The sequence below is a fragment of the Dermacentor silvarum genome, chromosome 9, assembly GCF_013339745.2.
Source record: "Dermacentor silvarum isolate Dsil-2018 chromosome 9, BIME_Dsil_1.4, whole genome shotgun sequence".
NCBI lineage: Eukaryota > Metazoa > Arthropoda > Arachnida > Ixodida > Ixodidae > Dermacentor > Dermacentor silvarum.
Genome location: NC_051162.1, coordinates 105667720 through 105680663, shown reverse-complemented (window position 1 = coordinate 105680663; position 12944 = coordinate 105667720). Strand labels below are relative to the sequence as shown.

Genomic DNA, 12944 nt, shown 5'->3' with positions numbered 1-12944 from the left:
AACGCAGATGCATCAAAAGCATGCAAACTGAAATTGCTTAGCATGTTTCGTTTAAGGCCACAACTTTTACTTTTTACTTTAAACCACAGTTCTCCCTTAGGGTCCCAGCAATACAATACAAATTATTTATTTCACACGCTAATATTCTGAGTCATCCTGGTCACCTGTCAGCCACATTTAATGCAGATGCATCAAGACCATGAAGATGCAGCAAGAACAATCCCACTCCAGTGGGCTTATAATAAACTTTCACGTAGATAAAAAAAAAAGCATTCAATGCAGCATCTCACTGTGTGAACATGGATTCAAGATTCTTCAACAAGTGCACCATGGCAAAATACTTTTTCACTCTGAAAACAGGTGTAAAGAAGCCATTAACTCTTTCATTACCGTGCCTGTAAATATAGATCAATTTGAGTTTTTATACGTGCTTTTTACATTTCTGTTGGAATTCTTCTATTAGCAACATCATGCACCCTCTGAAATGATGACAGACCTTTAGCTATTTGTCAGACCTGACTCTCCCAGAGTCTGGAAAAAAAATTACACCATCGTCCCGTAGGGGAACCCTGAGCAACCCGCGAAGCAGCCATGGGGTCGACTCAAGTTCCCATTACGCGAGCCCTCGTTGCATCAGTAGCAGCTTCTCGGCGGCGTTGACGTTTCCTTTCGGCTTCGCGAGCCCGAAGTTCGGGATCGGCCTGTCGCCGCTGCCGTTTCGTGGCAGCGGCTCGAGCCCTCTTCTCAACACTGCCTATCCACAAAGTGAATGATGATGAGTGGGCGAAGCCCCGGGGGATCATTCGGGCAAAACGCCAGAAGCGTTCTCCGGAAGCCGGAAGCTGGCTTCGGGAAGCGGAACCGGAAGCCGGCTTCCGGAAACTGGAGCTTGGCGTACATGCGCAGTAGGGGTGTGGACGCCGCACGGCGGAGGGAGGGACATAGCCCCGACCATAAGATGCTTCGCATCTAATAAAACTTCGACTGGAGGTATCGTCCAGATTAGCCTCCCGTGCTCCTAGAATTTCTTCAATAAAAGGATTCAAAATTTGCGCTTTGGTTGATTGGGCAAGTAAATTTTTAAATGACAACTGAAGCAAAGACACATAAGCTTCTCGTGGGTTGTCATTTTTCTGATCAGATGTATAGGCTGTTTTAGCAATGTCTCAAAGAACAGTAGATGCTTATGAATGAGTGTTATTTTGATAATTTTGTTCGAGTAACATCAAGTGCAACTTAATCTTGCCTCCCGTGGGTTGCTTTTATCCATCGGCGCTTCCACAGCGTATGCACAAATTATTATGAGCAATCATTCTTGTTGTGTAGGGTTTTCACCCACACAAGAGCACACAGTCGATTACAGACCAACCTTTGAGCGAAGCTTGACTAGCTGCCTAAGCTCTTACATTTTGAACACCGCCTGTTCAAGTGCCCTTTTTCATTACTGTACAATATTGTACAACATACCCCATTACCATAAAGCACTGAACAGGAACTGAACGCACACTAGACCACGTTGCTTGCCCCGGAAAAACTTTCCCGCATAGCATGGACACTATAGCTAGTATTCACGCCAACAAATCTTCATAATAATTTAGTTGCGTGATCTGACTTACAAAATTTGGGAACTAGGAACCAGGTGCATATATGTAATTTTCAGATTTTTTTTTTCTTGCTCTCAGAGCTTAAACTAGAACTAGCAAATTATTACCTTCATTCATGTTTCTTAAGGTGGTGCTTTGAAGTTTCACATAACAATTCTCAAAAACTGTCTGAGCAATTATTACTGCTACACATCCATTCAAAGCTATAATTTTATGTATCGCAGTATACATTGAGCCAACTACGTCACTGAAATAAAATGTTAAAACATAAAAGCACCCAAAATGAGCACATTTCTTGCAGTAACGAAAGAGTTAAAAGCTCAAATATATCACACATAGGAACAGACACTAAAGCAACGAACTAGTCAGGATCACAAAAATATTGAATCTGTACTTCAGAAATACCACTGCCACATTGTCTCAACAGCATGCAAAGTGACCAGCAGAAACACGCAATATAGGAATATCTTGTAAAATGTTTCTTTGAAGCATTGGCCAGTTCAATCAGCAACCTTTAGAAGCACCTTCTGGTAGCGGGACATCAAAGATGATTGGTGCGTTGATTGGCTGGTAGTGAACATCACAGATGGCCGCGTTCACAAATACCGTCTCGCCATCAGTTGTCGCACCGTGACCTAACGATAAGAACAAAAGTTGACAGCAGAACAGTCAGGACTATATATAATAACACAAAATAATCAACTGACTCAATCATTGCCCCATAAGCTGTAATAAAGTTCTATGCATTTTTTACTTGTGCAGTGTTTTGTACAATTCATATTACCGTCAAGCCTCACTATAACAAACACAGATCTAATGAATGATTGGATATAACGAAGTAAATCTAATATAACGTTTCTTCCCAATATCAGCGTGTAATATATATGCTTATAACAAATATTGGATGTAATGTAGGTATTTTTTGTGTTGCATGTGACTTCATTAGAATAAAGTTCTACTGTAATTATCCGCATTTTGTAACGCTCACCCTGCTTGGACTTCCATGTCCACAGCATTTTATAAATAAATAAACAATAAAGATGCATGTGTGCATAGAGTGTCGCCCAATTAATCATCTTTATTAGCGATAAAAATATTCCTACTGCATAAATAATTTTAACAAATTGGCACACTTCAGCAATTACTCTCGCTATGTATTCATTTAAAGGTGTCATGACACTTAACTTTCAAGCTTAAATTATGCATTCCATGTTAAACTGTATGCGTCCCAAAGCAAGCTGGTAAATTTTGAGTGCATGTTTAAATTTTTTTTGTATCAATGTTGAACCATACAGAAGTCTGGCTACACTGACGGGTGACGAAACAAAGTGCGTTCTGCATGGTTAATGTGGATGGTATATGCATGGTTTCATTCTCGCACGCGCACCTTGGTTGTCAGCCCGCGATACAGCAAAACTTCATTGACATGTTCCCGTTTGTTACGTTTTCCCAGCTCTCATGCTCTCAAACGCTGCTCCCTTTTAGTTCCTATAGATTCACGAGTATCAGCTTCCCATTTTTTGAGTTCCCATTCTCGTTTGTTATGTCAAAAAACTGACGGCACGCCTTCGACGCAACATTGGTGGTGCCACCTACGTCGACCGCTACATGACGCCATTGAAAATGGTGAATTCGCAGCGTGTGTCAGACATCACTGAATCTCAGTATGGCTTATAACGTCGAAACCGAAGAGGAGGTGGACAAAGGCACAAGCGGTTGCCCCACACTCGCGTTTGCAGACACTGTCGTGACCTTCAATACCTTGCGCGTTTAATTCGATACATTTGGCTGCTTGGAAATTGAAAAAGGACTGCACATGCTCGAAAAGAAGCTGTTATTATCAAACATTAAGCTTGCGCGCCAGGTGGAAATCACAACCTTCACTGTATGATTCAAGGCTACGACAACAATCTAAGCACGAGGCGGCGATAGTGATCTTTATTTAGCAAGTTTTCAGTAGTTTGTTGGTTTCTGTGTAGGTTATTGCATGAGAGTAGCTTTTTGTCAGTATTAACCCGATAGGAATCTAATGAAGCAAAGATTAAGACAATAGGAGAGAACCAAACAGGAACAACTGCAGGTACACAACTGAGCAAATGATGAGACATTCAGTTGAGACGCAGCATAAGACCTCTGCAGGCAAGAAAGCGAGCAGCTAGTGCTCTCACCCTCGTGGATGTGGCCAAAGACATGGTAGCGTGGCCGCACCCGGTTCTGCACAACGTTCAGAAGCTCCACGCAACCCACATGCCGGTTCCGGACGCAGAAGTCGCCATGGCCGACCGGCGGAGTGTGTGTCATGAGCACGTCCGTGTCAGCCGGGATGCAGTTCCACTTTTCGAGCAGCGCCTGCCCCCGCTGGAGGTTGAAGGCCCAGTTGTTGTGACGCGGCTGCCTGCAAGCACAGTAACAAAAGGAGAGGCATGTCACCGAACTGGTGTCACTGCTAACAGGTGGTCGCACCAGATTCTGCCACCTCGGCAGCAACTAGCTTCTTAGAAGGCGAAGGGGTGTAGATGAAGGCAACTTCATCGACACCCTTTATCTACGCAACTTTTTCTGGACAGACCAGGCAGGTAACTGTGCCATGTGTTATACAGGAGTCACATTGTGCACTTCCGATAATAATTGAATTTGAATTGAATTTATTTGCCAAAAGGATACAAAAATTATGAAAAAACATGAGAAGCATCTTGACCATTAGCAACAAGCTAGTTTGGATCCATACATAAATAATAACAGAGATTTATGTTTATACAATATCAATTTCAACAGAGTGTGTGTTTATGCAGGTAGCAGACATGTTGTATTGTAAATTTCTCAATTGCGATAGGCTTTCTTGCGTAAGCTGCGGCACGGAGCCAATCATGGCAAAGATTCTGATCCCTATTTACGCAAGCTGTGGCAGGGAGCCAATCGTGGTTGAGAATATGATCTCCATGGGGCCGCGATCGAAAGTGCCCCTGTGACACCCAAATTATGTTGAATCATCTGGACCATAAAATGCAATCCTGCAATAAAATTTGAGAGGGAACAAAGCAGCAGTACATGCAAACTCTTTTTTTCTTAGTTTTAGGAATAGTATCGCAGGTTACTGCATATCTGTAACCGGTGCTGTTTGGTCTGTTTTCCCCAGTGATTGTTCATAAAAGAAGGCACATGGCTGCACCAACACAGTCAGACATGCATATCACTGAAACTTAATCACCTGCAATTACTGCCATTTATGTCTTCATGTGAGTGTGAGATAAGTTCTGCTTTAAATGTGCCACTGTATCCGAAAAGGCATAGCAAAGTGCAGAAAAGTTCCATTAATGATGAGCTTACTAGTCTGCACGCAACTTATAGAGGCAGTACATTTGCCATCACCTGTGAAATGAAAGACATTGCAGGAGCAAGCTTCTCCACATATTGCATTTTGCCATGGAGAAGCCATCCTTCAAGGTGTCTGCTATGTGTGTGCAGACACCTTTTGCCTTTGTTGCCTTGTTGGGGTTTGCTCATTTGCTCATAAGCAAAGTTGCTGGTAAAATATTTTTGCATGGGCTTCAGAACTGAGCGCTCGTACTGACAACTTCCTGCTGCTCATGAACCCCTACCCCTATCAAAAATCACCCTACCAACAAACAGGCCAAGTACCTTCAACATTTACATAGAAAAGGTCAATTTTCCTTGGGGCCACACACTGTAGGAATTGGTGTAAGCGAAGCTTTTGCACCCACTCCACCGCTGTGGCTGACTGAACGCAGGCGCATCGTGCCACCCCCAGCACGCATGCTGTCTCCACTTCGCCACTGCAACCCAGATGATGTCATTGCTTGTGCCAACCAATCAGCGTGCACTTACTACATCTTATCCCATCTTCCTCCACTCAGCACAAACCCCTTCTCTTTACAGTCTTACTGCTGCCAAGCCCAGCACCCTAGCAAAAATACCAACAGGATTTTTTTTTATTGGTGAAATAGAGCAGTCCTATGGTTTCTATAGATAACTTGTCATAACTCTGCGGGTTTTATTTGGATTCTATTGTTACCAATAAGGTCCAATAGGTTTGCTCTATTTGTTGCTAATATAGGACTAATAGGAGGTAAAGTGTGAACTGGACACAGACGAAAAAGGCACGTATACACACACACACACACACACACACACACACACACACACACACACACACACACACAGGCACCTGTGTGTGCATGTATTTGTGCCTTTTTTGTCCGTGCCTTACTTGCACTTTTTAACATTCTTATGGATTACTAACGTGCCCAAACTGCCACTCTGATGACTAATAGGCTTGTACTGGCTTGCACCAATAGGCTTGCACCCAGTAGCGCACCCAGGATCTCTGCCAGGGGGGGGGGGGGTTGACAGTTTGCCAATACCATCTAAACAGCACTAATTTCGATTTCTGCACGGCAAATTGTCAAAAAAAATGCGCTTTTTGCGAGTGTGCAGACGATTGCGCGTCTTACATCTTAGTTGCAGTACTCAAATGCGTAAGGAAAGAAAAGGCGTTTAACAAAAGAGGGGGGTTAAGTCGGCCTCAGGGGGGGGGGTTACAACCCCCGAATCACCCCCCGTCGGTGCGCCACTGCTTGCACCAATAGAGCCAAACAGATAACAGCTATTTGTTGCTTATTGACCCTTTTTGCGGCGATCCCGTGGGCGCTGCCATGTTTGATAACGTGGTGACGTATCCATTGCTTGCCTCAACTGCCTCCGTTGCCTCCTTGTTTACAATGGAAGTGTATGACGCCTGCGCGGCTTAGAAAACCTTTGTTTTCGGAGATATCGTAGACGGTGACTATGTGGACGACACGATGCTTTGATCACAGCTTCAGACAACATGCAAAAGCGACTTCGGAGCTGATTAAGCTATGTCCAAACGGCGCAAGCAGCGTATATGGTGCTTGTTCTAAAAGTGGGGCTAAATATGTATTCCAAGCTATCCAAGCTTTCCGATTATGAATTCAGTCAGGATTAGTGTGTTTTAATTGCTCTTTGTTCTTTATTCAGCAAATATTTTGAAGCAGTGGCTGGTCAGTTTCTGACTCAGTGAAGTTCCTCGGTGTGGCCACTATCTGCTTATTTTCTGCCTAATCGCTCGATCGCAGGTGTGCTCAGTTCCGATAGATTTGTTCTTGCTGCGCACAAGGCTTGAAACGTAACTATTTTGTACATTGGAATACCTTGTAGCAAATACATATTACAGCTAGTAACTCGCTTACTCTTGTGGACCGTCACAAAACATTCAGCTTCGACAATTCGTGCGCCATAGGTGTAGTCCGTCATTTATTGTGCGTATACAGCGCGCATATATTCAAGTGTGCGCCCATTCACTTATTCTTGATACATCGGCGATAGAGTGGCCGCAAGTTTTCCTGCCATTTGGGACAGATGTGTATGGATAACATGCGCGAAACTTACTATAACAGGAAGCGGCGCTAGTCCCTTTGTCATTATTTAACGAGTGATACTCACTCTTGCCGACGTTCGGGGGATGAGGCCCTTTTTTTTGAAGGTTAGCGATACAAGACTAGCGGATGAGCAAATTTCTGTATCCTCGAGGAAAGCCGTACATCATGAAGTGCCGGTAACACGTTTGGACAGTTGCAGCAGCGGTCAGCGAACTTGGCCACACAGATTCATTCTATTCCTTAACATGCCAGTCACTATTTTTGCAGCCAACTACTGCACACGTCTTCAATCCACATGATTCAATCTAGCATGATTGGAGCACAGTGTGTTAGCAAAAACTCAGTTGCAGTTCCGACAGTTGATCGCAGAGAAGCAAGGTAGAAGCGTTAATGGTTTCGTATTCGTGCGCAGTCGCTGAGGAGAGGTATGGCGCACCGCCATGAGTGCCATCTCGTTTCTCTAAAACAAACTGCTCCGCGAAAAGGGTCAATAGGATCCATAGGTTCATAATGGTACCAATAGGGTCCAACAGGTGGGAGCTATTTATCTGTTGCCTATTTGTTTCCTGTTGGACCAACAGGCAGTGGAAACATAAAAAATGATGAAGCTGGAAAACAGTGTAAGCTCCCAAATTACTTCATTGGGCCACTCAGACTGAATCTATACATGACAGAGAGGATAAAGAAAGCTTTACTTCAACATGATGCTTATAGACACATTGGAACACTGATCTACTACTTTTGCTTGAATTTGTATTCACGTCTTCAATCCACATGATTCAATCTAGCATGATTGGAGCACAGTGTGTTAGCGAAAACTCAGTTGCAGTTCCGACAGCTGATCGCACAGAAGCAAGGTAAAAGCGTTAATGGTTTCGTATTCGTGCGCAGTCGCTGAGGAGAGGTATGGCGCACCGCCGTGAGTGCCATCTCGTTTCTCTAAAACAAACTGCTCCGCAAAAAGGGTCAATAGGATCCATAGGTTCATAATGGTACCAATAGGGCCCAACAGGTGGGAGCTATTTATTTGTTGCCTACTCGTTTCCTGTTCGACAAACAGGCAGGAGCTATTTATCTGTTGCCTATTTGTTTCCTGTTGGACCAACAGGCAGTGGAAACATAAAAAATGATGAAGCTGGAAAACAGTGTAAGCTCCCAAATTACTTCATTGGGCCACTCGGGCTGAATCTATACTTGACAGAGAGGATAAAGAAAGCTTTACTTCAACATGATGCTTATAGACACATTGGAACACTGATCTACTACTTTTGCTTGAATTTGCATTCATCTTTAGTGTGTGTATGCAATGAGGCACCCACCAAGGCGAGCCATAGACCTTGAGGCCACAGACAGTGGCCGCGGCATCCTCCAGGTACGTGCAGTTGACTAGTTGCCGCTTGACCTGGGCCACAGCTTCGTCGAGCGCAGCTTGTGCGCGAGATTTCGTATACCAAGTAGTGACAGGGTCAAAGGACAGCTCATGGTTTCCCGCTATGACGAACTTGTGCCTGTGTGGAAGGGTAGCTGGACGAGCGAGGTTGACAGAGAAGCAATTAGAGTCAGTCACAGGTTAAAGAGCCATCATCATCATCATGACCACCAGCCTATATTTATGTCCACTGCAGGATAAAGGCGCTCTCTCGGCGATTTCCAATACCCCTGTCTTGCACCAGCTGAACCCCCATCTTACAGCTGCAAATTTCCTAATTTCACCCCGCCACCTAGTTCTCTGTTGTCCTTGATTGCAGTTCCCTTCCTTTGATATCCATTCTGTAACTCTAACAGGCCACCAGTGTTGTGTACTGAACCTGGCCGCTGAGTTCAGCGGATAAACTGAGCATGGTCGGCGGACCCTGATTATGGAGAGCACCATCTCCCAGGTACAGAAGTATATATGTATAGTTGTATACTCAAGTTAGCCAGTTTGCCCCATTCCATCTTTGGTTTTTGTGACAGCAATAAAGTGATATTGTCGATATCGCCTCATGATACAACCCGTGCTACGTAACAACCAGTTACCTGCCTTAAGCACTACATGGCCTGCCCAGCTCTATTTTTTCCTCTTAATGTCAACTATACTATCGGCCCTACCTCCATCTGCTCTCTAATACACACTGCTGTCTTCCTGTGTCTTAGCGTGATGCCTATCATTTTGCATTCCATTGCTTGTCGTGTAGTCCTTAACTTCTTCTCAAGCTTCTTTGTTAACCACCAAGCTTCTGCCCCATGTGTTAGTCCTGGTGGAATGAGTAATGGCAGTTGTTTTCCAAGTTCTAGAGACTCTACCACATGCCCAGTATGTCTCCTGCCCTGGTTATGCTCCTGCTATCAAGTGGCCCCTTTCATGAAATTTCCTCCACCTTGCAGATTTCCACATAATTTGTTTGCCAAATCCGAGTGATACAACAAAAAAAAGAAGTCTATTTTGCTGCAACCAAACGGTGCCAGCGTTTGCCATTGTCAGGGTAAGTCACTGTCGCGTGCACTGTGTTCTACTGTTATAGTGATAGAGGGCCCAGCATTTCATTCCAACAAAATCTGTATTATCCGGCGTTGATGCACACACACTCTTATTTGTTCCGGATGAAGCAGACAAGTAAAGCACCCAGTTACACACAGTGTAGGGTGCCGCCTAGTGGACACCTCGAGCACTCGATCTGTTCGCTCTCCTTATCTATGTCGGCACATGCATGCCACTGGCATGTGCGCATATAAGTAGGAGGCCTGCATGCTTCCAACGGTTGTTGTTGTGTAACCGGCTGTACGGTAGCCCTGAATATGCGAGTAAAATGTGCGGTGTCATTAGCCTGTCTGATCTGTCCTGCTTCCCGCTACAGACGGGAAACGGTAAGCTGTACCCCACAACTGCTACTTACCATATCTCGAGAAACACCAGCTCAGAATTAAATTTGACAAAGAAGAGCAGGGTTTGAGAACATCTAAAACTTTCAAAGAACAAATCGAACACTGTCCTATTCGATTAGGTGGTCGAATATAATACCTGTGTCACACCGGCATATTTGGAAGGCCTTCCAGTCAACGGCCTTCGAAACGCCACAACTCTATCGACTCAAAGGAGTTGTCACGCTGCTACACGGCACATTTGAAAGGCCGTTGAGTGGTTCAGGCGTTTCTCGCAAAATTGCGTGGCGCTGCGGATCTTTATTTTCGTTTTCATGTCACCAAAAGTTAAACAACATTAAAACCACTTAAAGGCACTATAATTTCTTTTATGTTTGTTTATACGGCGAAATGGCGGCGATATGACGGCAGCCGGCAGCACATTGAGTAGAGGGAGAGTGTACTAGACAACATGGACAAAGGAATGAACACAAGCACATCGCTGTTGTCGAGAGTATGTACAGTTTGCACATGTCAAGTGGTAAAAATACTTTATTGAATAATTAATAACACTCATATATAGTGTTTTTAGAGCATTTTGGTTCGATTTGTTCTTTCTAACCATGATTACGAGCACACTGTGAACGAGAGGGCAAGTTCGCGCTGTTTCCGCTTCCGTAGCTCAAAGGCCATCGAGATTTCGATAGAGTTGTGGAGTGCTCCGTTGACTCGATAGACTATTGACTAGACAGCCTTCGAAACCGCTCGTGTAGCAGTTCGAACTTGACCTTTGAGTCAACTGACTATCGGTTGGAAGGCCTTCGAAACGCCTGTGTGACACGGGTATAACACTCACTATTTGTAATAACAAACTATTTTCTGATCCTTCTAAATTATTTCAACATTGTCAACTGTGTTCAGTAAAACAAATTTGGAGCACAAGTATGACAAATTTAATCCCTACAGTCCATAGTAAGCATAATACATCAGAAGTTTCAGAGTGGAACAAGCTACGTCACTCAGGAAGGCAGAATTTACTGGCTAAATCACGATTACTTACTCTCCAAATGATCCTGGGCACACGAGCAAACTATACTTATTGTTTCCAATTGTTCCATTTGGGCTTTTAATAAGCAAGGCTTCATAGCATGCCATGTAATAACAAACTTGCTAACATTATATTTAACACTAGGATGCAAACATCACTTTATAGAGATGGTGAAAACAGCTGCTCACTAGTCGGACACTATCCAAAAAGTATTTGATATTTGGTTGGTCGAGTCTCAAAAATTACTATTCGCACAACCATAAGAAAGTACATGCCTTGCACTCTAATTTACGCAACATTTCCTTCACTTGAGCAGCGTGGCCTGTCACACTGCTGCCAACTGCACTGTCAGAATTGGCGGTATGAACATTGTGCCCCACGCCAATGGACGACAAGTGCTTGTCACCAAAGCAAGGCTTTGCGTGTTTCGGTACATCACGCAGAAGTGAGAGGATTACCAAAAGTGAATGACTGAGAGTGTGGCCCTGGATTTTGCTTCGACAAACAATGCCTAGACAAGGCACACTGATTGGCCCATTATATCCTGCAAGCAGCAGAATAACTTATCAGTAATAGAAAACAAATAAGTGCACTTATTATCACCCACACAAAGCAGAACACTAGTTATCAGCAAAATGCAAGCACGACTTGTGCATTGATAGAAACCAATGAGCGTTCATGGAATGATGAATTATATATATAAAGGATACTTGGCTTTGAGTTCTTATTAAGTCACATGTTCTACAGTAAGGTGCCAAATATGGTACCCAATTATTTGCATGGAAATTGATGGGACAACATATTTTAAGTGGATCACAGTTATCAACTAGATAAAACATAACAGGAAGTTATATAAAAAAAAGAATGACAGGAAGTTATTAAAAAAAAAAAAAGAATGAAGCTGCTTTTTTGACTTACTCTGAACGAATTTATGAACGAAGGAAGGTGCAGGCAGCAAGCTCACATTACCAACACACACAAGATATGTTAGTATATTTCATCAGACATATGCAATACAAATCTGCCGAATTTACCAATGCACGATATATATGTACAAAGCAGACATATCTGTCATCAAAGACGGTCTGCGCAACGACCACTTGCAGCATTTAAACAATATGTTCTCGAGCAAGACCAATGGTAACACTGCTACTCTCCATTTCACGGAGGAAATTTCTATAGACGCGCGGGCGATATATAATTTTTTCGATATATAAATAACGAAAGTGTCGCGCAATTTGAAAGCGCTGAAACGGAGTCTGTTCTCGGCTCAGTAATTGCACACGCGTAATGATCAGACCGCAGATTTGATTAGCGCCGTACCCGGCCATTTCGTCCTTCGATCACTACGCGATAGTGACTACGTGACAGTGATGGTGACTAGCGCGACTTCCGAACAAACGTTCCACGTGATCATCACATCCGAAAGGAAATACAACTCACCCAGAAACGCGCTGAATGCTTCCACTTCCTTGGCCGATCCCCTCTTCGTAAAGTCGCCGGCGTGGAGCAGGACGTCCCCGTCGGGTATCGGGTACCGCATGTGCTCGATCGCGCTGTGCGTGTCCGATACGCACACAAAACGCACGGCGTCATTCTTGATCGGCGTGTCCAGAGGAAGTGGAGTCACGGCGCGCACGGTCTGGGTCGCCTTGAGTCGATTCCACGCCGTGTGGGAGTCGTGGGTCAACGGGTTAACAGCCACGGAACCGCTGCCCATTTTTCGCGTTCACACAACACACACACACACACACACACACGCCCTAGCTAAGTTTCGTTTTCGCAACAACGGTCGCTCCAAGAGCAATGAATGGGGAACCTATCTCGCCAGCGATTTGTTCAGCTGGAAATCGATAAGGGGATCGCATCTCGAGGACGTTTTGACGTCACCGCGGGGAAGCGAAGGGGTGGAGCAGCTGCATGGCTTTTACGCATTTCAAAACGGGATCACAGGTTGGCGAACCCCACACGAGCACTGACGAACACACGAACTAAACCAGCTGACAAAACAAGCACTATAGTAATCCCGCACTC

At 44.3% G+C, this 12944-nt stretch overlaps 1 protein-coding gene across 1 annotated transcript; it reads right to left on the bottom strand.

Moving 5' to 3' along the window:
* Window positions 1–1688: 1688 nt before the first annotated feature.
* Window positions 1689–12872, bottom strand: LOC119464064 (UPF0046 protein C25E10.12). Its single transcript, XM_037724884.2, has 4 exons — window positions 12354–12872; window positions 8341–8545; window positions 3773–3999; window positions 1689–2239 (listed from the first exon to the last, which is right to left on the bottom strand). Exons 1-4 carry the CDS (start codon window positions 12628–12630, stop codon window positions 2109–2111), a joined length of 840 nt encoding a protein of 279 aa, XP_037580812.1. The 5' UTR covers window positions 12631–12872; the 3' UTR covers window positions 1689–2108.
* Between the last annotated feature and the right edge of the window lie 72 nt (window positions 12873–12944).